The sequence below is a fragment of the Pantherophis guttatus genome, chromosome 1, assembly GCF_059756535.1.
Source record: "Pantherophis guttatus breed Tessera chromosome 1, ASM5975653v1, whole genome shotgun sequence".
NCBI lineage: Eukaryota > Metazoa > Chordata > Lepidosauria > Squamata > Colubridae > Pantherophis > Pantherophis guttatus.
Genome location: NC_142063.1, coordinates 38257177 through 38279826, shown reverse-complemented (window position 1 = coordinate 38279826; position 22650 = coordinate 38257177). Strand labels below are relative to the sequence as shown.

Genomic DNA, 22650 nt, shown 5'->3' with positions numbered 1-22650 from the left:
TACAATTACTTAACACCACAATATGTTTACAAAATATTTGTAGTAGAGAGTCAGCCTTTCTTCAGGCATGGCTGGAAAACAAATTTTGCTTCCGAACAGATTTGTTGCCACTGTTAAATAATACAATAATTTGTGTTTTGCCAAGAAAAAAGATACATGAATTACATGGATAGGGCGTTGTCCATGAGAAACAAGAATTTTAGGAAATATGTTTTACCTAAAACAAGCTCAATTTCCACATACCACATGCTTAGTCATCATATAGATAAAAGATCTCTCCAAACTGGAGGTTTAAAAACAAACAAACCCAAAAACCTTGATTCTGTAAACAGATGCCAATAACTGCTGACATTTAGCTAGATGTCTGTTATATGCTTTTGAAGACAGCTCATTTTTCAGTTACATGCATTTTATGCTAAGCATTTTAGAAACAATACACACTCCACCTTGTTTTGCACATAATGATTATATATTTGTATATATCATGATTTGTATATTTATCAGCTGAGTCATCAGTGAGTCTTGTGATGGGCCTTTTGATGGGTCTTGTGATAAGGAGATTACATCAGGTCACAATCATTGGTGAACTACCGGGGGTGGGTGGGGAGGATTGCATGGGTTGGTTGAGGGTCGGTGGTGTCTCTGGTTGGCTGTTCGGTTGATTTGGATTCTGAGAGGTTCGTAGGCTGGCTGTAGGTTGTACACACAAACTACAGATATTCACCACTATTGCAAATAAATAGTATGCTCACTTCACAGTTTAAAAAAAGGGTAAAGGTTTCGCCTGCCAGTCATATCCAACTTTAGGAATGGTGCTCATCTCCGATTCACAGCCGAAGAACTAGTATTGTCATGATTCTGTGATGATGTGGCCAGCATGACTATACACTGAAGGCTCATAGAATGCTGTTACCTTCCACTGAAGTGGTGCCTATTTAACTACTTGCATTTGCATGCTTTCAAACTGCTAGGTTGGCAACAAATGGGGCAAGAATGGGAGCATACTCCATCATGCAGTACTTGGATCTCAAACTGCCATACTTCTAGTCAATCAGCCCAGCATCTTAAATGCTCAGCCACTGTGCCCCCTACCAGGGGTGGGTTCACTTACCTTTACTACTAGTTTGCATCGTGCCCGTGAAGCTTCTGCACATGCACAGATTGCCTATAATGACGTCCGGGTCAGTGGGCGGAGCCTCCTGCCGGTTTTACTACCGGTTCTTGTGAACCGGTCTGAACCGGGGGCAACCCACCACTGCCCCCTACAATCATAGTATAGACCAGGGGTGTCAAAGCCATTCACATCGAGGGCCTATCATGATGTATTGTGATGCTTTTTGCTGGGGTGGGTGTGGCCACCAGTTTGACAGGACTGGTATAGGTGGACAAATAGTGAGAAGAAATATCAGTGAAATTATGACATGGCATTACATTTCTCTCTTATTCTTGTATGAAGTAGAAGCAGATTATTCATTTTATAGAATCTGATGATCATGTAGACCAATCCTACCTTTTTGCCTCACCTTCCTATACTCAGTTTATCCAACTAGCTTAGTTCTAGTATCACAAGTTGTGGATATGATGGAACACTATTTGGGCAATTCGACAGAGAAAAACAAAATATAATGAAATAGGTTAGTGAACATACATACTAAAAACATGGCAAACATGTACTATTATAGGAACAAAAGAAAAATCCTTATTTCCATAAGTTTAAATTGGAAGAGGTGAATTTAATTTCCAATATGGGGGAGGGAGGGGGGGAGGGAGCGAGGGAGGGAGGGAGGGAGGGGGGAGGGAGGGAGGGAGAGAGAGAGAGAGAGAGAGAGAGAGAGAGAGAGAGAGAGAGAGAGAGAGAGAGAGAGGGATAAACTTAACAGTGTTTAAACTGTCGTACAATATATTTATTTTCGCATTGTAGCAAAACCAAGTTTAGGATCGTTCAGTGCAGATTGGAGACCTAAATGGAAAGGGAGATCCCAGATATTAAGTTGACCTTAGAAAAAACTGAGGAACACGAGATACAGTATTATTGTTGATGCACATTGGATAACTGGGAAAGCCAAATAATGTTAAAAGTTTGTTTATTACAGAAAGGACTGCGATTATTTCAATCATATCAAGCTGTGGCAAATGCTAAGAAAAGAGGGAATCCCAGAAAATCTCACTGTCCTCTTCCAAAATTGCACCTATATATCTATAATTTTGGCCTAATTTTCCCCCTCTTTTATAAAAGATTTTTAAAATTTTAAACAGCTTTTAAACATCTTTTAGTATTTATATATTCAATTTTAAATTGGTTTTAAAAGTCTGAGGTTTTAAATTTGTCGGGGCCAAAATTATTTAATTTGATTTTATTCTATTTTTTAAATTTTGTATTGTATGTGTTTTTATTGTTTGGCTGTGCACCGCCCTGAGTCCTTCGGGAGTAGGGCGGTATAGAAATCTAATAAATGATGATAAATGAATGATGATATAAACTACAGTACGGATAGACCATGGTGAATTAGACTGGTTCCATGTTGGCAAAAGATTGGGACAACATTGTATACTCTCCCCTTATTCTATTCAGCCTACATGTTGAACATATATTAAGGGAAGCTGAATTGGAAGAAGATGAATGCGATTTAAAAATTGGAGGAAAAAATATCAATAACCATCAGTATTGAATTTTTATTTATTCAACTTTTATCCCACCCATTTCACCTAAGATGACTCTAGGTGACTTTGCTGGTGTCACTACTCTGACAGCCAAATATACAAACAGACTCTTGTAATAAAAGGCAGGGTGCACCCTGAAAAATATGGAACTAAAATCAAATACAAGGAAGACCAAACTAAATGACAACAGTGGACACAACCAGCCATAGAAGGGATAAGACGATATCAAAATGCTAAATTGTTTCAGCCTTTTAGGATCAATTGTCATCAGTAAAAGAACAGTCAAGAAAAGCACCACAAACTAGTACTTGGTAGAACAGCCATGAAGCCTTGGAAAAGATATTCAGATGCAGAGTATGTCTATACCAACAAAGATCAGAATTGTGCATGCCATGATATTCCCTATTTTATAGAACTGAAAGCTGGATTTTGAAGAACCAGGACAAAAAGAGCATTGACACTTTTGAACTTTGGTATTGGAGAAGACCCCTGAGAGTACAGCACAAAGACCAGGGGTGAAATGCAGCAGGTTCTGACAGGTTCTGGAGAACCGGTAGTGGAAATTTTGAGTAGTTCGGAGAACCAGTAAATACCACCTGTGGCTAACCCCCGAGTAGGGAGGGAATGGAGATTTTGCAGTATCCTTCCCCTGCCACGCCCACCAAGCCACGCCCACTAAGCCACACCACACCCATCAAGCCACGCCTACAGAACCGGTAGTAAAAAAAATTGGATTTCACCACTGACAAAGACTATAAATAAAACAAACCAATGGGTCATCAAACAAATCAGTCCAGAGTTCTTACTCGATGCACAAACGACCAAACTAAAATTATCCTACTTCAGACATATTATGTGAAGACCCAGCTCTCTGAAGAAGGCTCTAATGCTAAGGAAAATGGAAGGAAAGAGAAAAGAATGACTATCAGCAAGATGGATGTACCGTACTCAGTTATTGTCAATAGGTGCACCACAGGAAGACTTAAAATACTGTAGCAGTCCCCAATCTTTCTGGCTCCATGGACTGACAGCAGCAGTGGCAGTGGCAAGAGGGAAAGGGATGGTTTTGCATGTGCAACCTGGTTCCCCATGCATGCCAAGCTTTGTGTGTTCACCCACTGCTCGCGTAACCCGGTTTCCAACAGGCCGTGGACCAGCACCAGGCTGAGGCCCATGGTTGGAAACCCGACTTAAAAGATTACCAGGTTAGGACAGATAATGATGGAGAATATCTATGTGATTGTTATGAGTTGATGCCAATGTGATAGCTCATAATCAATCAAGAGCACCATATTTATTTCATCAGGATACTCTGAATATTTTCAGCTTACAGTTTAGGGTGGGGTTATTGAATTGGACTGCAAGGTGATCAAACCAGTCAGTCCTAGAGGAAATCAACCTGACTGCTCTTTAGAAGGCCAGATCCTGAAGATGAAACTCAAATACTTTGGCCACCTAATGAGAAGAGTCTAATGCGGGAAAGATTGAGGGCAAAAGAAGAATGGGACGATAGAGAACGAAGTGGCTGAATGGAGTCACTGAAGCAGTAGGCGTGAGCTTAAATGGACTCCAGAGGATGGTAGAGGACAGAAAGGCCTGGAGGAACATCCATGGGGTCGTGATGGATTGGACACGACTTCGCAATTAACAACAAAATTGAATTGCGCAATAAAAATCAGGCTCTTTTAGTATACTCCGTTGTATTTACTACATTGTTATAGGTATTTCCATTGCCCTCCTTTCTTTTTATTTTTCTTTCTTTCTGTCTCTCTCTCCCCCTCCCTTCTCCATTTCCCTTTCTTTCCTACGTTCTTATAGATACCTTATTTTAAACCATTATAGATGTTTTCATTGTCCAGCCTACTCCCTTAAGATTTCTGGCTCTTCTTGAAAAGTCACTTACTGCATAAGAGTATAACTATTCTTGCTTTGTCAAGAGGTTTTTTTTTTTAAAATATAAATTAATGTGCATGCAAATTCTGCTAGAATGGCTTGATTATCTTGCTTCTTTTTTACTTGGCAAATGAGACTATAATTAATTAAAACATAAATGTAAGATAGATGTAATTTATGCCTTAATTCTTTTAATAAAGTCCTTTTCTGTGTAGTTTTTATAAGGTAGATTGTCCTAGAGAACTTTTCCAAAACCTGATGCCTGCATGAAAAAGTCGAACAAAACCATGAACAAATCAATCAATCAATCAGTCAGTCAATCAATCAATCTGCTCCAAGACTTTTGGCACTAATAAACATCATACAATAAAATTATTAAAATATTCATCTTAAAATGCCACCAAAGAGCAAGATTATGCAATATAGCTGCATAACAGATGACAAAGCTCTGGTAACATCTCTAAATGTGCTCCATTTTAACTTGAAAGGCAGGTCTGGCCAAGAGGGAGGCTATACCACAATACTGGGGCCAAAATATGCTTCCTGGCCTCTTCCCTTCTACTCCTCATCCACCCTTGCAAATGGAGCACCAAGGTGATTGACCTCCAGTTGTATTTTAAGGTTTTCCTCTAAAGAACTCAAAAACTAGGGCTGGGAGGAAAATTATAAATAGCATTTAATATTCAATATAAAAAGTTGGAGGAATCAGAATTTGTACTGAGATTTACCATGAAATCCCAGAATATAAGATTGTCCTTGGGGAGGAACAAAGTTCATTATAATTGCTTCAGTAATCCAATTCTTCTAACGTATTTCCCAGGGAAAATGACACTGCATGAAATTGGTTTAAGGAAGCCACTCTTCTTAATATACATATAATTAGGCTCTGACTTTAAAAAGATGCTTCTGTTTATCCTGTCATACATGATTGTAGGTATATTTATTAACATGCCAATCTCTAAGTGAAATCTAGCTTCCAAATCTGAAAATGGTCTGATCCATACTATGTTGATACTTTGCAGAAAATTAATACAGAACTTCTAAAACACCAAATAAATGAATGATCTGCCATTTTTAAGTTTTTCTTTCTGCCAACTATCTACAGTACATTAAATAGATCTTAACTATGGAGGATATGCAAATATAACTTCTCCTCTTCTCAGTAAAATTTTATTCTGATATGATCATTAAAGGAATAGAAATGATTTAAAGTTCACCATCTTCTATTTCTAATGCCAAACCCCATGGAGTGTGGGGGAGAAAGCAGGAGAAAGGAATGTTTTAGAAAGATTGAATTAATTAATTTTATTAATTAATTAATTAATTTATTTATAATCTGTTTTAATTATTATTTTATTTATAATCTGTTGCCCTTTTGAAAATCTTTTTGACTGGGAAGGCCATTAAATTGCATTTAGTTGTTATAATTACATCACCTCTTTCATCCAAGAGTTCAATCCTAGATAGTCAGATTCTAAGGTTGCAATTTTACATTTTAATAATAATAATTTAATATGTGATGCCTGTTCACTTCAGTAATTTCTGGCAGCTTACAAAATCCAAATACATAGTGAAAACAATTAAAAACGTAAACAACCAACAGTCCAGTTTAAAAACAACCAAAACAATAAAAACACAAGCAATTACAGTAACCCAAAGTGTCGGACAAAGGCAGGTCTTAAGGACTTTCCAAAACTGCAGAATGGCAGTGTCCATATCTCTGGGGGATATTCTTTTCCAGAGGTAGGGGACATGGTTTAACGGTCTCACAAGATGTTTAATTGAGGAGACCCATGGCACACCCACTCAACCAACATAATGGGTGAGCAGAAACATTTGGAGATGAGGCAATCTCTCAGATATGAGCCACGGTGGCGCAGTGGTTAGAGTGCAGTCCTGCAGGCTACTTCTGCTGACTGCCTGCAATTTGGCAGTTCAAATCTCACCAGGTTCAAGGTTGACTCAGCCTTCCATCCTTCTGAGGTGGGTAAAATGAGGACTCACGATTGTTGGGGGCAATTTGCTGACTGTAAACTGCTTTACAGAGAGGGTCTAAGTGCTATTGCTATAACCAGGCTCTGCCATTAAGGGCTTTATAGATAACAACTTGCACCTTGAATGGCACCTGGAAGCTTACTGGCAACCAACACAGCTTGGGACTCATGGGCATAATGAAAAGTGCCCATTACTGCTCAAGTTGCAGCATTTTGAAGCAACTGAGGCTTTCACATGGTCTTCAAGGGCAACCGCACGTAGAGCACATTGCCATAATTTAATCATGAGGTGATCAGGGCATGTATGACCATCCAGTGTATAGTTGAGGGAAGGCTGCATTTCATTGTATTATTTTGTTACATATTATTTCTAAAAGTGTATTTAACTTTAAAAAAAGCCCCATTTTTGATAATTATATTTTTTTATCAAAAAGAAGAAAATCCTAATTTAACATTCTAACGCCATCCATGTATCAGTAATGGCTGTAGACCATTATGTCAAAGTATATAAAGTATTTTATACCCACAACCCACCATGCAACACAAAGAATTATCCTGTCCTGGAGTAAATTGTCAAGAAAGCAACATCCAAATAATTTATTGATTTCCGAATCTGTATATACTGAACAGTGCAATACATAAACATGAGATAATACACTTCTTCAAAAAACAGCAAGCTCCAGCCATGTGGTAGCTTGTTCTCAAGTTTAACATACAACAGAATATGTACCAACTACAGGTCTAGTGCCCCGAGAAAGCTTAATTATAAAAGCTGATTACAATGGTTTGCCAATCATATAGGAATAGTTAATTTCAAATTGCTCAAAACAAAATTGTTTCATGGTTGCTGGCAAAAATATCAGAAAGCTATCAGGTGGCTATTTAGAGTAACAGAACATTTAAAGCAATACAATCAAAATCATGATGTATTTGAGTAGAATTACATGTTTCTCACCCTAAATACTATGGCACTGCACAAAAACCTTTATATTAAAAAAAGAACCTCTGATCTGGTCCAATGCAGAACTGCAGAATAGACTGTTAAATCATTGCAATGGAAAATATGTGCTGTAACCTACTTGCATGTTAAGTAGAAAAAGAATATGCTTAAAAGCGTAAACCAAATTTACAATGTTTCATTTTGGTTTATCATATTTACTTTTTCATATTTATTCATGCAAAAATCAGATTTATAGTTATACCAAGTAACTTAATATAAATCAGCAAAGCACACTTAAATTTGCAAGCCAGATATTATTTTTAAATAGAAAAATGGGAAATTATGCTCTTACTACAATATCTACTGTAAGTTTATTACACATTCTCTTTAAAACCTGCAGCTTTTACAAGGTTCAAGAGTCATGAGAACTGTAAGAATGTCCCTGTGTACTAGAAGCCTTATGTGTTGAACTTTAGAATAACAGCATTGCAGTTATGTGTAAAATATGAGCAAAAGGTTAATAGAAAAATTGTAAAGTTAAAATAACAAAAAAAAAACTAGTATCTATGTGGTGCAAAATAGAATAGCCTTTAGTTGCATAAGGGAAACAGTTCTGAACTGTTTTTACAGTTTTTCATTCTTTTTAAACCACTCACTGTGTGATTCCAGAAAGTTCCCCAAATCATTGCTAGACTTCTTCAGAACTGCATGGGAATAAAGGACTTTCTTCTCTTCCACTACTGTTGGAATTTACTGAAAACAGATTTTTTTCCCCCATGCAAAATGCTAGTAACTAGTAGCCAACATTAAGAATCTGTTTCTGATGCATAAACAGCATAAAAAGTAAATCCAAATATAAACTTTCTTTCTGCTACAATTCCCAACACCTAATGTAATACTGCTCCCCAAACACTGAAGCTTATTTTATGGAATCCAGAGAGATAGAGATAGAGCAGTATCAGCAGTAATCATATTTCTCTTCCTTTCACAAAGGTATCTTCTGGTGAAAAGTTTTCTGTGAGGTGAGGGACAAGTAGATACACAACCAATTACTTATTTGTTCCCTAAAAACTGCATGTCTAATCTGCCATCTCATTTCAGAATACTCAAATAAGCAATGGCTTCCACATGGAAGTTGAAGAAGGCAGGAAAAGGGAATGGAAAAAAAACACTTGTATTACTGTTTTGAAAGTTGTATTAATTGGGAAATCCAAATCATGTGGAAACTCTATGTGTGCAGAGTTTGGGATCAAAAGTTAAACCATGTAGCTAGAATGAAAATTTCTAATGAAAGTGAAAATATTTTAATCCGATATGCTAGACAATTTACTAAGGACCCAAACTAGAACAGTACAAGCAGTTAAAAGTAATCATTTTAAGCAACGAGAAAAAGGACAAAATGAAGTCAAGGATGATGAAGCTACCAAAATGCTTATTAGTCCATTCTGGATTCTTATTAACTGTTAATTGACACAGATTCACCAAAATATTAGGACAACAAAAAATACATCAAGCTTAAAAAAACCTTTTTGTGCAGCAAGATCAAAATTAATTTGAAAGTAAATTGAGCTACTACTGCTTTTTACATTTTACAGAAATGAAACACACTAACGAGCAGTGAATTGAGCCAATGAGACTAGGCCAAGGACTTCATCAAGATTTTAGGCGTTTGCTAATATCACAGTAGAGACTTACAAATATGATAGCTTTTTAAAAGCTGTAACTGATAAGTAATCCATACTACAGAAAAAAAGTTCACTGAAAAACACCATGAAGTCAACTACAGTAGTCATAGCTACAAGGTGCTACAAATTCAAAGGTCATTTAAAAGGCACTTGTTTCTCAAGAATAAGCCTTATGCCTTTTAATTCTATACTAAAACTTTATTCATAGACATCAATGTAATATCTCAGCATGCATTAATCATGTATTGAAGAAATAATCTTCTACAAGCCAAAAATTTTGATTACTATATAGAGATTGGATTAGAAACATATTATTCGACATATTAAGTGACTGCAGGTTTCTGGATGATACTAACAATGCATTCTAAAAATATGATTGCTGTTGATTTCTCCTATTCCGAATTTATAAGAAACAGGGAAAAATTATAGCTAAACTGACTTAGGTTTGGTGTATTCAGAAATATTATCAGATACTGTTAATGAATTATGACACTTCAGTGAAGACAAAAAGGTGGTGGGACAAAATGTTAAAAAAACTAAAGCAACTTTTCCTTTTATACTCAGGAATAGCACATGTAACCTATTCAACATAGTTAAAGTAATATATAACAATGCTTCTACGTTTTAAATTCTGTTTTCTGAAATGTTTAGTCATTCTGATGAATTGAAAGATTAAAAAAAGTCAAAAGAAATATCTGCTGCCTTCATAAATCATGAACAGCCATTTGGAAAAATAAAATAGTTTTAAACAACACTCTTAACTGTAACAGCAGCACATGAAATCTTAGAAAAAGTAACATTTTTGTGTCAAGCTTAGTCTGGAAAAAGAATTGATGAATCAATTTAAAAATGCAAAGGAATGTTTGACAAGTTGCCCAATATCTACCAAATAATCACAAAATTAAAGGAAAATATCTAAACAGCTATTAAGACCCCAAATTCAGGATCATTGTTTGATTACTGAAAAGTTCATCATAATTCAGGAAATATATATTGTTCAACCTATGCTGTGCATTCTATCTTTGAAGTACCATTTTTATATTCTGGTGTTCCTCTAGTTTACATAATGAGAACTCCAGAATGTGCAAGGTGATCGACTGTAACTCTTCCATAATCCTATGGAAATCAGAAGAAAGTATAAAATTACAATTTATATCTATATTTCAGATATGTTCATGTTTCATATTATGCCAAACTATTAAAAAAATCTCAGATGAAAGATCAGCAAGATTAAATCAAACACACAAAATAGACATGAGTAATTTGCATTTAATCCTTTGGATTGCGACTGGATTGATCCAGACAACTGCAAACATCTAAACTGGCTTAAGGCTGACTGACATTTGCTCTGGATTTTCTCATTAGTTTTGCTTTTATTTTGCAAGACTGTATTATGTCTTGGTGTAGAATTTTATATAGAAAGCTTTAGGCAACAGCTGGAAATACAGTTTTGGGAGTCTTCTTCACAAATCATGCAAACAACAGAAAACAGGCTATGACAAAAATTGTAACATAATTGGTACATGAACTGCCTTCACTGCTTGATTGCACGAGCAGGAAAAAGTTGCTGCTTAACCCAATCCAACTTTTACTCAACCGCAAAGAGATGAGCAAATGATGGAACTGTTAGTCTTGTAGTTATGAGAGACTGACTGTTATAAAGTGCAAAAGAGAAACCAACATCTAGCACACAAGACCAATATTATTTTAGTACTCCCATTCATCAGTTTTCATGTCCAAATAGTAAAGAATGTTCTGTGCAAGCTTCACTGCCTGTTTCCTGGATACTTTCGAGCGCTCATCTCCTTGAGGATCTATAGCATCAAGAGCTAGAAGCTGTTTGGTGAGGAGCTCCTCTAGTCGCATGTAGTTCTTATCAGTTCTGTTCCCATCAAAAGACAACACCTCTTGCTGAATCTGAGCTACATTTCCAAGAATATTCCAAATTGCTTTTTCTGATGAGACGTCGGTTTCTGTTTGCTCTACAAAGATTTGTTGCTTAAGAAGTGCCTCTTTTAAGTCAGTATAAGTTATGAGGGTTTGTACTTCTATCACGGCTCGCCTCCTGGCTTCTCTGATGCAGGGATTATTGCCTGGGCTTATTTCATCCAACTGGGCAATTAACCCTTGCAGTTCTGTCTTTGACTTTAGATACAAATCTGAAGCTTTCTCTATTTTTAAAAGGGAAGCTGTAACTTCTTTCATGTTCTTGCGTATTTCTTCTATTTTTATAATGGATCCGTTTTGTGCCAAGTCATAAGCATAAGTGGAATCTGCTTCTTCTTCCAGATCCAGATATTTTTGCAATCTATTGATCTCTTCCACTACTTCTTTACGATAGTTTCTTATTTCTGGGTGGCCACATACATCTAAGGCATCCAGATCAGCAATCAGACCTGTGAGTACACAGGATAAATGTCTACAGGTCTCGTTATTGTTTACTCCCATTAATACAGCAATAAGAGTTCCTTTTGCTTTGTTCACATCTCCTATGACAGAATTAATTTTGGAAACGGAAGGATGTGCATCACTGGACAATGGCAGGGAAGGCTGCTGCTTTGTACAACGACTTATAATTTCTTGAACAGCACATATTTTGGTCAGGGTACGATATCTGGCTTTCCGCAGAGAAATTTTTCCTCCGGTTTTTACCTGAGTGAGTCTAAAAATTATATCCTGTAAACCTTCTTCAAATTCCTCAGTTACACAGTTACCTCCTTTATAAAAATCAGTGATTTCCTGTTCCACCAATGCCTGTGCCTCGTTAAATATGGATTCTATCTCCAGCCTTTGGGGATGGTTTGCATTCTGCTCTAGTTCCTTAAGCAGTTTCTCAGTTTCTTGGGCAGCCCTCTTTCTGGCTTGCTGAACATCACCTCTGCCTTCAGCATCGACCGAATCTATTTCAAAAAGCTGTTTAGTCAAAGTCCTTTCTAATTTCTTGTAAGCTCTATCACTGGACAAACCACTGAAGGCTACTACTTGAGATTCAAACTCTTTGACTTCTTTTTGTATTTCTTGCAGCCTTTTGATAGATGGATGTTGGTTACCCATATCCATTCTTTTTCTTCATCCAGTTTCAACAGAACTAAAAACAATGGAGAATACAATAAAATGTAAGATTGCTTGAAAATATTCTAAAAAACATATATGTGCAGTTGTAAGTACTGAAGTATTCCACTATTGTTTTATTCGAGAGACAATATAGTACAGTTACAACATAACATCTTTTTGAAGATATAATAGCTGTAATCTTCTTGAAAGATTCTGCCAGTTGATTTAAATCTGATGCATATTATGAACTTACAACATGTCTAATTGGTCTACCCCTTGCCAAAAGTAAAAAGTATGAACTAAAAAGTTCCAAGCAGAATGGTTTCTTTCCCCAATCTCTTTAAATACCACAAGCAAGTCTTAACAAGTGCTGATGTATTGGGAAAAAAAACAGTACCAACTGCCTCCCCACACAATATTCCTCTAGTATCAAAAGCAGATAAAATAGGGACAAAAACTAGATATATCTCTAATTACCCTTCTTCGGTCATCCCAGAGAAATACAATTATATATATATATTTTAAAATTTTTTATTGTATTTTTATTGTTAAAGAATAACAGGAAAAAAAAACAATACAAAAATCAATAGTAAAGAAAGAAAAAATTTCCCCCCCCAACGTGCTATACAAATGGAAAGGAAGTTTTAGGAAATTAAAGTCTAAATTATATTTTTGCCTTTTCCTCTTTTCTCCAGAATAAAGACAGTCGTCCTCGTCATTTCAAACTGTACAAGCTACTCAGGGTGACAATACTTTGGAGTCCAGTCCACCGATCCCACTCAAAACACATTGTGGTCTACCAGCTACAGCTTGGTATATAGAGCCAAGCTGCAACTCATTCAGCCCCGCCACTTATTACACACCAACCCTCCCGGGTCCGTCCTATTCTTACCCAGTGAGCAGCTCTTTGGGGGAAGCGACTCCCCGTGCACAGAGCTTGATCCCCCGGCCCCTGTCTCAATCCTACATTCCTGCAGGAAGGTAGCCAGGAATCAGCCCCGAGCTCGGGCCGCTTCCCCCAGGTAGAGCGCGCCGACAACCTCCCCGCCGTCCTCTCTCTGCCCCCCCCCCTCTCGCCGCCCCACGCCTCCGCCCCCCTCCCCCCACCCAGTGACTTCACAATGCTGCACAATCTAATTCCGCTTTGGCCACCGAGGCGCTTCTCCGGGAACGGCTGAAGGAGGGGAGGAGAGGGTCGCGGGGGGGGGGGGGGGAGGGAGGGAGGCAAACGGGTTCGAGTTCGGGTTCTGGAGGAGACGAGAACGGGGGGAATCCGGTTCACTGAGCTCCGGCGGGCCCAATTCGGGTCCCCCCCCACCCTCCCGTTCCCAAAGACCTTTTATCAACCAGGAGTTATTTACAGGGGGAAGACCCGTCCGCGCCGTCACAATCTCCGCACAGGTTTCCCCGCCTCAGCCCGCCCCCACCCCTCGGCCCCATCCCGACACGGGCCTCAATTCGCCACCCGCAGACGCGGCTGTTCCCAACTGATACTTAAATCTAACACACACACACCCTTCTCCCACCGCCGGGACTCCGCCGCCGTCAGCTACTCTACGTTTAAATAGCCGCCCGCCCCCTGCACGCCGCTGCTTCGACACCCGCCAGTAGTGCGGACTAGTCGCCTGATCTGACGCAGAGCGGGTCTTCCGAGAAGCCCTCCCGCTGCACTTAAAAAGGGCGCTTGGACCCCCCCCCCCCAGGACTACGGGCAAGACGAGCCGAACAGCCGCTTGGCCTACCCGCCTTGGGAGACCAGGCAGTCCCCCTTCTCCTCCCCCCTTACCTAATCCAGATTCGTCCCTCCCGATAAACGAGGACTTCTCTACGCCTTTCTCTCTCAACGGCCCACCTTGACAGCAGGAGAGAGAGAAGGCAGGCAGGCATAGGGGAGGACGCCACAGGATGGACTGGAAAGGGCAGCAATTGGGGTCGTTTAGAGCAGCTTTCAGGTCAACCCCGTTGGCCGCAGGGCTCAGCCGAGCCTCTCCCCACCACCCCCCTGTTCGATTCGGCCCCAGGCTCGCCAACTTCGCCGGAATACCAGTCTTCACAATCGCCCTCCAAGCAATCTTACCAGGCCCGGCTGCCTTTGCTTTTCTCTCTCTGTTTGAGAAGCCTGGATCCCTTTCAAGCTCCCAATTTAAACAGCAATCACCCGGGCATGTTAACTGCAGCTCGCCCAGCTCCTTCGGCCCGTCGGCAATCACCCAGCATCCCTGCCTTCCTTCCCTCCTTATTCCGCAAGTCTTCTCCCCTTCATCTTCCACTCCATACTCTTCCCCCCCCCACCCGAGACACCGCGAGTCAGGTAATTCCACTAACGTCGCTCCGCTCCTCTAGCTCCCTTCCTTCGAACCGGCGTTGCGGGCTTTCCATCCTCTCCCTCCGCTGTCCAATCCCCACGTTATCGTCCTTCGGAAGCGCACAGCCGGATGGGAGCAGCTGCCCGTAGCACCTTCGCCGCCATGTCCCTCCCCGCTCCGCTCTCTCTCTCTCTCTCTCACCTCAAGGGTGGCTCGGAAATGATCCACGCTGGTTGCAACACTCCCGCTGCCAGCCCAGCTCGCGCGCTCTCCCGGCGTTCCGTAACGCCGGCGCCATTTGAGGGAACGAGGAGAGCGCGCGAGAACTGACAGGGAAATCTCCCTCCCCCCCACTCCCGCCTTTCACGACGTTGCCGTAAAGCGACGGGCGTGTTCAGTTCTTGGGGCTCCGTGCGCTTGTTTAGTCCTTGCCTCGGTCTGGCTGGGATGGCGGCGCTCGTGAGGAGCCGAAGGTTTCTATACAGCCTAGGCGGTTGCCCTTACCTAGTCACGAGCTGCTTCGGCTGCAGGTTTTTGTCGTCCTCCTCAGTCTCCGGAGCGTCTTCGCCGGGCGAAGACCCGGAGAAGAAGAGCTCGCCGTCGCCTCCCAAGAGAAAGGTAACACGGAGGGATTAAGGGGCTAGTTAGGTACCCGGGTGCCCTGTCAAAGTTTCGTCCTTCCGTTCGTCTCGTTCCCAGCTAACGTGGCGAGACCGGGTAACGCTCTTCTGCTGTCATAGAATCGGTGGCTTGGTTCACGGAGCCCAAGTTTTAACGATAATCTGGTTGCTTTTGCAACCCAGCTGTGTTTTGTGAATCCAGCCCAGTTGTGATTTACTCATCAAATCTTGGTGAGCAAATCAGAGAAATGAAGGAAGCTGCTTGGAGTTAGTGAAAGGATGGTCTCATATCCTGGACAAGGCACTGTGCATAACTTGTGCGTTCAGGTATAATATTGTTACTGTTGGTTTTCTTTCTGTGAAATAAAAGGATCAGGTTGCATCTTTTGTTGATGAGATGTTGATTCTTTTTTCATTAAACAAAAAAAGTTTTCTTCTGTTTAATGCACTTTTAACCACTTTGGCTGGCTTTAGTAATCGGTGTTCTGGTAACTGTTTACCTGTGTGTAAAGCTAATTTTGAAAACAGTTTGGAAACTGGATAGCAAGCGAAGTGTCTGGGACTGAATATTCATTTCATCATCTGCATGGCTTCAATTTAAGAAACTGATTTTAACTCCTGAATCTCTTCATATTTTGGAACTGCCTAAAGGATATGTAGATACAGAGGATCCCCGACCTTTGCATCTTTTGCCGGTCCCTCAAGACGCTTTTATTCCAGCAAGCTGGGCTGGCCTAAAAAATTTGAATTTTAATTGGGAAATTTTAGTTTTTAATTATGATCTCGACCAGATTATTTAATTTGTTTTAATTGATTTTAACTTTTATTTACTGTTGGTTTTATCGTGGTTGTGCACCGCCCTGAGTCCTTCGGGAGAAGGGTGGTATAAAAATTCAATAAATAAAATAAATAAATAAATAAATCTTTAGACAATTCTTCCTCAGGCTTGACAAGAAATGGATGGAGCACAACCACTCACTGTAGCATTGGAGGGATAGTGGTTATGCCATCGTAATCTAAGTCCTGCCTTCCTTTCTATGTGTTTATAAAGGGATGGGGGCTTGGGTCACCACATTAAGTACATTATCCTCCCTTCTGATACCTTTTTCCACCAGTGCCACTACCTGGTCTGTAATGACCCCTAGATCTGTAATGAGACCTGCCTACTTTGTTAGCTTTTGAAGCTTTAATACAATCCCCAAAATCTAGGAGTAAGTAATGTTGCTTACTCCTATATTGCTATTTCCATTTATCTCCAATAATATTTTGGGGTGGTTTTTTTCCCCATGTTAGATTATAGTTAGTCTCAATTTTAAATTACAATTTCAGAATACTGTATTACAAGTTACCCAGAAAAATTATTTTGAAGGGCTGCTTATAAAATGATTTTAATATCCCCACAATTCCTCTTCTGCAGTTAAAATTAAAAATAGTTGCTTTAGTTTATCAGTCCTCCATGAACTTTACTCCTTTGTGGTATTCTGTTTTTTAGTTTTTCTTTTTTTCCAATTGAGCTACTCCTTTATGGGGAGATTAGTTTTTCACTTGAAGTTTTCTCATTAAAAAATAGGATCTGAAAATTACAGTGGGGATGTTCAGCAATGCATGATATCATAGGTTTGGAACTGAACATTTGAGCATTTGGGGGATTAAGGACAAACTAGAGATATTAATTCTTATGGAGACATGAATACCACACCTGTTTTCTATCAGGGAAAAAAAGAACATTTGGGGATCTATGTATGAAATTTGGAAAATTATGTGCATTGTATTGATTGCCTGTCCCAATTGTGTCTTTTTCTAGGTTTTAATTTGATAGCATTCTTTTATTTTTAAAAAATATTTGCTCTGATTATTTCATTTTACCACCACTGTCCTATTTGATGTTTGCTAAACTACAAGAGAGACATAAGATTGAACTTTGAACTTTGTCCAGTGTTAAATGTTATCCTTTAAATTTTTACTTAATATTTTCTCTCCTTTATAATTGTTTCTATAGCTTGCCTCTTTCATTGGGCAATATAATGTTGAAATAATTTGTGATGCTTTGTATTATTATTAACCCCTCCTCCTCTCTTTTTAAGGTTTCACGTTTTCATCCGCCTTCAGATTCTTGTTGTGATTGGATTGGGCCTCCTGATCAATATTCAAATCTTCGACCAGTAATATTTTATGTTCCTAAAAATGAAAGTCCATTGCAGCGAAGACTGAGAGAACTTAGGCAGGAAACCCAGGCTTGGAATCAAGAATTCTGGACAAATCAAAATCAATCATTTAGAAAGGTAGAAATATAAAACCACTAGGTGGCACTGGGTGCCCTTTTAAGGCTTGTAGATTTGTTTTAAAGCAATGATACCATTCAACTGTTCAATATATAATACATTTTTATATTTGTGATATTTTAAATTTATTTTTCATTTCTAAATTTCTCTAATACCAATTATGAAGTCTTACTATCATAAACTTAATTATTTATTTACCCTAAGCTAGAGCCAGTGTATTTTTTTGTAAGGGGAAGTATTGCTGTACAAATGTGTTAGTCTTAAGTAGGTCCTCTCGGTTTTAATTGTCAGATCAAAATGAATAGATAGCTGCTGAATTGTTTGTTGCAGAATTGCATATGTTGAAGATACATTAATCTCTAATTGTTTTGAAGAGAATCTTTCCCATCAGTTAAAATATTAGTTGGAGTGGATTTTGCAATAAACTATTATGATTGATAATAGTTACTTATAAGATGATACCAATACACTGAGAACCAGTATATTGTAATATTATTGAATCTTATTTCAGGAAAAAGAAGAATTTGTTTGTTCTAGACTGAAAGCCAAGGGTATACAGCCAAGAGATGAAAAAGGTTAGATCATTAATTTTACCATTTGGCACACATTCATAAATGATTTATATTATTTGTGGATTTTAAATTTTAGAATATAATCTAAGTCAAATACTTATATTACACTTTTGATCAAAGAAATCATGCATATCCAACTGTTTTTAATAAAGCTAAAATAAAAATGGCTTGGAGTATTATTTGGTGTAGATTTGCTAAAATTGCTATTTTCTTATAGTGTTTCTAATCCTCAAATTCCATTAGTATTTTAAAATAGATTCTATTGCAGAAAATTTAGTTTTGGAATAAGAACATTAGGCTCCTTGAGAGTGAAGCTATAAGTTAGAGAACTCATGATACAGAGTAATATAACTAAAATTCAGTTAGAGAAGCCTGGAAGAAGTCCATAACTTTCCATGAATTTGGAGTAAGTCTTCGTTATAAAAGAAATATTCTTATATATATAGATATATGGCCCAAGATAATTCCTAATGCTACTGCTTATAATTCATACAGCATTTCCATAATACAGGGTTCATATAGCTCTTTAATGTGACCATCCCTAAAATAATACAACCATTCTGTGAAGGGTTATTTGTGTATAGAAGGGACCATAGGGAGCCATAAATCTATAAATATGGATATCCTGCCTTCAATTTCAATTTGATATTAAACCTGTCATAATAAATAACAAAGAAACTAACCATTAAGATTTGTTTTTTCTGATCTATAAACTCTGATTTCATTTCCTTTTCAGGTCAGAAAGCATTACTGACTGCAGAAGAAATGGCTGAATTTTACAAAGATTTCCTAAGTAAAAACTTGAAAAAAAATGTATACTATAATAGGTGAGAGATACTTTTCAGAATAGTTTTCTTTCCTTATTTGTCAAATAAGGTCTACCTTTCACTTTCATTGATTTCTTTAAAACCAATTTGTTTCATAAGCTTTTTGGAACTGTTTCCAAATCACCAGCTGGCTTTACCTGTTTCTCTGTTGCCATTCACCTACCAATCTGCATTTCTATATTAATATTTCTTCATTGACTGTGTTTCATCTAGCGTAGTACATCAGTCTCATACTCTTATGTAACTGATAATAGCAGACCTTGAGGCAGATATCTTGAGGCCTAAAACATTCAATTGTATTCACTGAGATATGCAGATTAGTGGGAATATAAAATAAAACAAACAAAACTTTGCTTTAAATCATGCAGTTTTTGCATATACCCACACATATAGCACAGAGTAGGGTATTTTTCTAGAAAGGTACTTGCAACAGTACAAATTTGTTAGGGTTCATTTTAATTATGCAAAGACAGAATATTTTCCCCCCTAAATATTTATCTTCTCAAAATGACTGTGATTTTGCTATGTTCCTTTGCTTCTAAAATGTAGGGAATGGTACAAACGGAATTTTGCCATCACATTCCTCATGGGACAAGTAGCATTTGAAAAAGCGTGGAAGAAATTTGGACTGAAATGAAGTGCAAACTAACAGGCAGCAATGTTGGGTAAATTTGACTCTTAAGTTGCAGCTTTGACATTTAAAAATACAACACTAAAATTTTATGTTTCAGAGTGCATGCATGCAGAGTTATCAACTACTATTTAAATTTATGTCATTATGCTAATTTAAAGCTAACAAGTTCTTTTTAAAAAATCACCCCAGTGGTTAAATAGCAGCTTCTGCCCTTCTGTAGAACATTCCTCTTTTGGGGGAAGTTTAAATTAAGTATATTGCCAATTTCAGTTATGGCTTACTGAAAATAATCAGAATAACACTATTTTGAAAGAAATATTAATTTTCTCTTTAAATAAAATCCAGCAGTGTTTCTTGTATTACTTTAGTTGCTCTGTGTATTGATAGTTACATAGTAAACATGCCCAAATATTAATTATAAACTAATTGTAGTCTAATTTTTCTCTTCTCTCTCCTTTTAGTTTTTTTCAACAAAGAGCCGAAGAATTGAGTTTCTGTCACAAATTATATCAAAGCATTCTGGTATATTTGTATATAGGTGCTTGTTTTTATTTATTTATTTATTTATCTTGTTCATTTATATACCAGATGCTTCCAGCTTAATACAATAAAAGGAAAAGGATACCCAATCTCACAATTTAGGTTCATGCCCAGCACCTTGTCAAAACATTAAATGGTGAGAGAAAAATGGCATTGAACTTAGTAAACAGATATATTACACTTCAGTCATATAGTGTAATTTAAATTTTCCTTTACTGAGCCTGGTTGAATTGTTTTCCTTCCACTGGAGTTGCTCTTAGTCTGTCTAAATATAAAAATGATTAACATTGCATGCAATAACACTGCATATGTCAGGAATGTGATACTCATAGAGTAAGATAAATTAATACTTAGTCATGGCGATTCCTTTGTTATAAAAGACTGGTAATTTTTTAATACTGTTTCAACTATAAATAATCCAAATAATTTAATATTTTTCTATGGAACTCTAATTATCACTCATGAAGATCCCAGCATTATACTACTGTAATACATGAAGACGATACTGTAATTGTGTCATTTACATCATGATTAATTCTGCAAAGTTTATAATTTAGGAATGGTCTGCCTAGTAAAGACTTTTGTTGCTGGGTATGAATTGCTTTGTCCTGCATTGCATTATTTAAAAATCATGACCAAATGTATAGAACATCTTGCTAAATGGCTGAAAATAGTATGTTAACAACACATGCTATGATGTGGCATGGGGAACATCTGAGATGGACAGGTCCAAGGACCTGAGAAATAGAAATGCCAAACCTGCCCCACAAGACACACCTAATGACACTCTGCAACCTGCTTGGGCTGGTCCTGAGACAAAATAAATTATCTGGCTGCATATGAAATACTTGTACTTATATTGGACCTGCAGCATGGATCCCAGGAAAATATAAAAATGACTGGGTTGACAGCACGATCCAGATGAACTCTGCTTTTCCAACAGTGTCTTTTTTACACATCATCAATGGCTAACTGACTGAAATATTTTAATATGAGTTTGGATTAATAGATTAATGCTTCATTTAATTAAATACAAACAACATGTCTCCATTTTGATTGTATTCATTTTTTAAAATTCATACTTAATGAGTGTTATTCATTCTAGAAGAAGTCATCTGTGTCTGTCAATCTATTCTTACATAAATATTCCCTTTATTGATTTGCACATCCGATGCCTCTTTAATAGATATATGATAGATTGCATTAGTTTAATGGAAAAGCAGCGACTATTCCACAACTCAAAATATATACAGTATGGCATGTCGTATAAAGATTTATTCATGGCATTAAAGCAACTTATTTATTCTGAAAACAGACTCATTGAGATCGACTTCTGGCTGAATAGAAAGGTTCCTGGTCAATTTTGCATAGAGCAATACTTCTAATGGATTCAGATTGTGCCTTCCTTCCACACATGGAAATATTGCTTTTATTCACAGGCACATTTCCTCCAGTAAAGGAAATAAGCAGGTGAAAGCAACTTCTATGATCCATTCCATCCCCTGCAGACATTAGTATTCTAATAATAGGTCTGGCCGATTTTATCTCCCTCTAGGGCAGATCTTTAGAGGATGCTAGTAGCTCCAGATGAATAGGGGATCTGTATACTCAGAATGTATACGCATAGACCCACACCAAAGGCAATTATATTGGCCACAAGAAAAATAAAGCCAGCACTGTGCATGGCAATCTTTTCGTTAGACAATCTAAGAGGTATAGAACTGCATATAAACTTAAGTTTCAGAAATTCTTCACTGGCAAGTTTTTTTTTTTTAATTTTGCCCCATTATTCCCCCCGTTTTAAAAAAAACAACAAATTGCCTAGATGAAGAATTCTTCAATTCCTGAATCTTACATTCTTTTGTAACCCTGAGGTAAAGATAATTCTGATCTGAGCAGCTTCTGCATTATAATTACTGATATTGTATCATATATTCAGAATACTGTATGGATTTTTCAGAATTGATTTGCTGCTATAATGTCCAAACCAAATAAGGGAAGTATCACTGACATTGGCTCTCCATAAAAATAACAAAAATAAATGTTTGATTTCCAGTTGAAGTTAATTTAAAAAAAAAAAAATCAGTAAGATTGTGAGTACTATGATGAAACATCTTGTCTAAATTCTATATGGTGTTTAATCTGATGGGAAATGGTTATTGCATTCCAAGCATGTCTTTTATTTCCTGCTATTCACTGAATCTCTCCATTGAAGTATTCACTTCACTGGAATAAAAGGACGAGAGAAGGAAGAGGCTGATTAAGACTAAACTAAAAGCTCTTATGAATGTCTCTGTGGTTGCTATTACATGTGCTATTACAGAATGTGTGTTTATAAACCAGAGTATTTTTAATTATGTAAAAGAAGTGTGTTTTCATAGTGTATTATTATCAGCATCTTAGCGTTTCAAATTTTGTATTACCAGTATCTTCATTCCTAATTTCTAACCCACTGGTTGTCTCATTTCCAAATTAAAAAAAAGGATCCAATGAGGATTGTGTGTGATTATTCTGTACCCTTTTCTCCCAATTTATTGTGAATGTGAGACAACACAGATGCCATTTGGCCTCAGATATTACTTTTTTGAATCTGGAATTCCAGTAGAAGAAGGTTGCTCTATGAATCCAATTGGATCTGATAG

At 37.7% G+C, this 22650-nt stretch overlaps 2 protein-coding genes across 6 annotated transcripts; one reads left to right on the top strand and one right to left on the bottom strand.

Moving 5' to 3' along the window:
• Positions 1-10424: 10424 nt before the first annotated feature.
• On the bottom strand, positions 10425-14956 carry BAG5 (BAG cochaperone 5). 5 transcript variants are annotated; one of them, XM_034418541.3, is made up of 2 exons: positions 14735-14956; positions 10425-12261 (listed from the first exon to the last, which is right to left on the bottom strand). In XM_034418541.3, exon 2 carries the CDS (start codon positions 12231-12233, stop codon positions 10881-10883), a length of 1353 nt encoding a protein of 450 aa, XP_034274432.1. In that variant the 5' UTR covers positions 12234-12261; positions 14735-14956; the 3' UTR covers positions 10425-10880. The 5 variants fall into 5 exon arrangements, with proteins under 5 accessions (XP_034274432.1, XP_034274434.1, XP_087728092.1 ...); XM_034418543.3 differs by having other exon boundaries at positions 14553-14850; XM_087871966.1 differs by lacking the exon at positions 14735-14956 and adding an exon at positions 14014-14526.
• COA8 (cytochrome c oxidase assembly factor 8) lies at positions 13394-21058 on the top strand. The gene is made up of 6 exons (XM_034418545.2): positions 13394-15151; positions 17238-17435; positions 17947-18010; positions 18744-18834; positions 19384-19499; positions 19930-21058. Exons 1-5 carry the CDS (start codon positions 14981-14983, stop codon positions 19469-19471), a joined length of 612 nt encoding a protein of 203 aa, XP_034274436.2. The 5' UTR covers positions 13394-14980; the 3' UTR covers positions 19472-19499; positions 19930-21058.
• Positions 21059-22650: the final 1592 nt, after the last annotated feature.

What these genes read in the sequence shown, in the direction of transcription:
- BAG5 (XM_034418541.3), bottom strand. Translation starts at nt 12,233, where the DNA reads ATGGATATGGGTAACCAACATCCATCTATCAAAAGGCTGCAAGAAATA.
- COA8 (XM_034418545.2), top strand. Translation starts at nt 14,981, where the DNA reads ATGGCGGCGCTCGTGAGGAGCCGAAGGTTTCTATACAGCCTAGGCGGT. An exon ending in CGTCGCCTCCCAAGAGAAAG is followed by an intron (nt 15,152 to 17,237) that starts GTAACACGGAGG and finishes TCTCTTTTTAAG; the next exon opens with GTTTCACGTTTTCATCCGCC. An exon ending in AAAATCAATCATTTAGAAAG is followed by an intron (nt 17,436 to 17,946) that starts GTAGAAATATAA and finishes ATCTTATTTCAG; the next exon opens with GAAAAAGAAGAATTTGTTTG.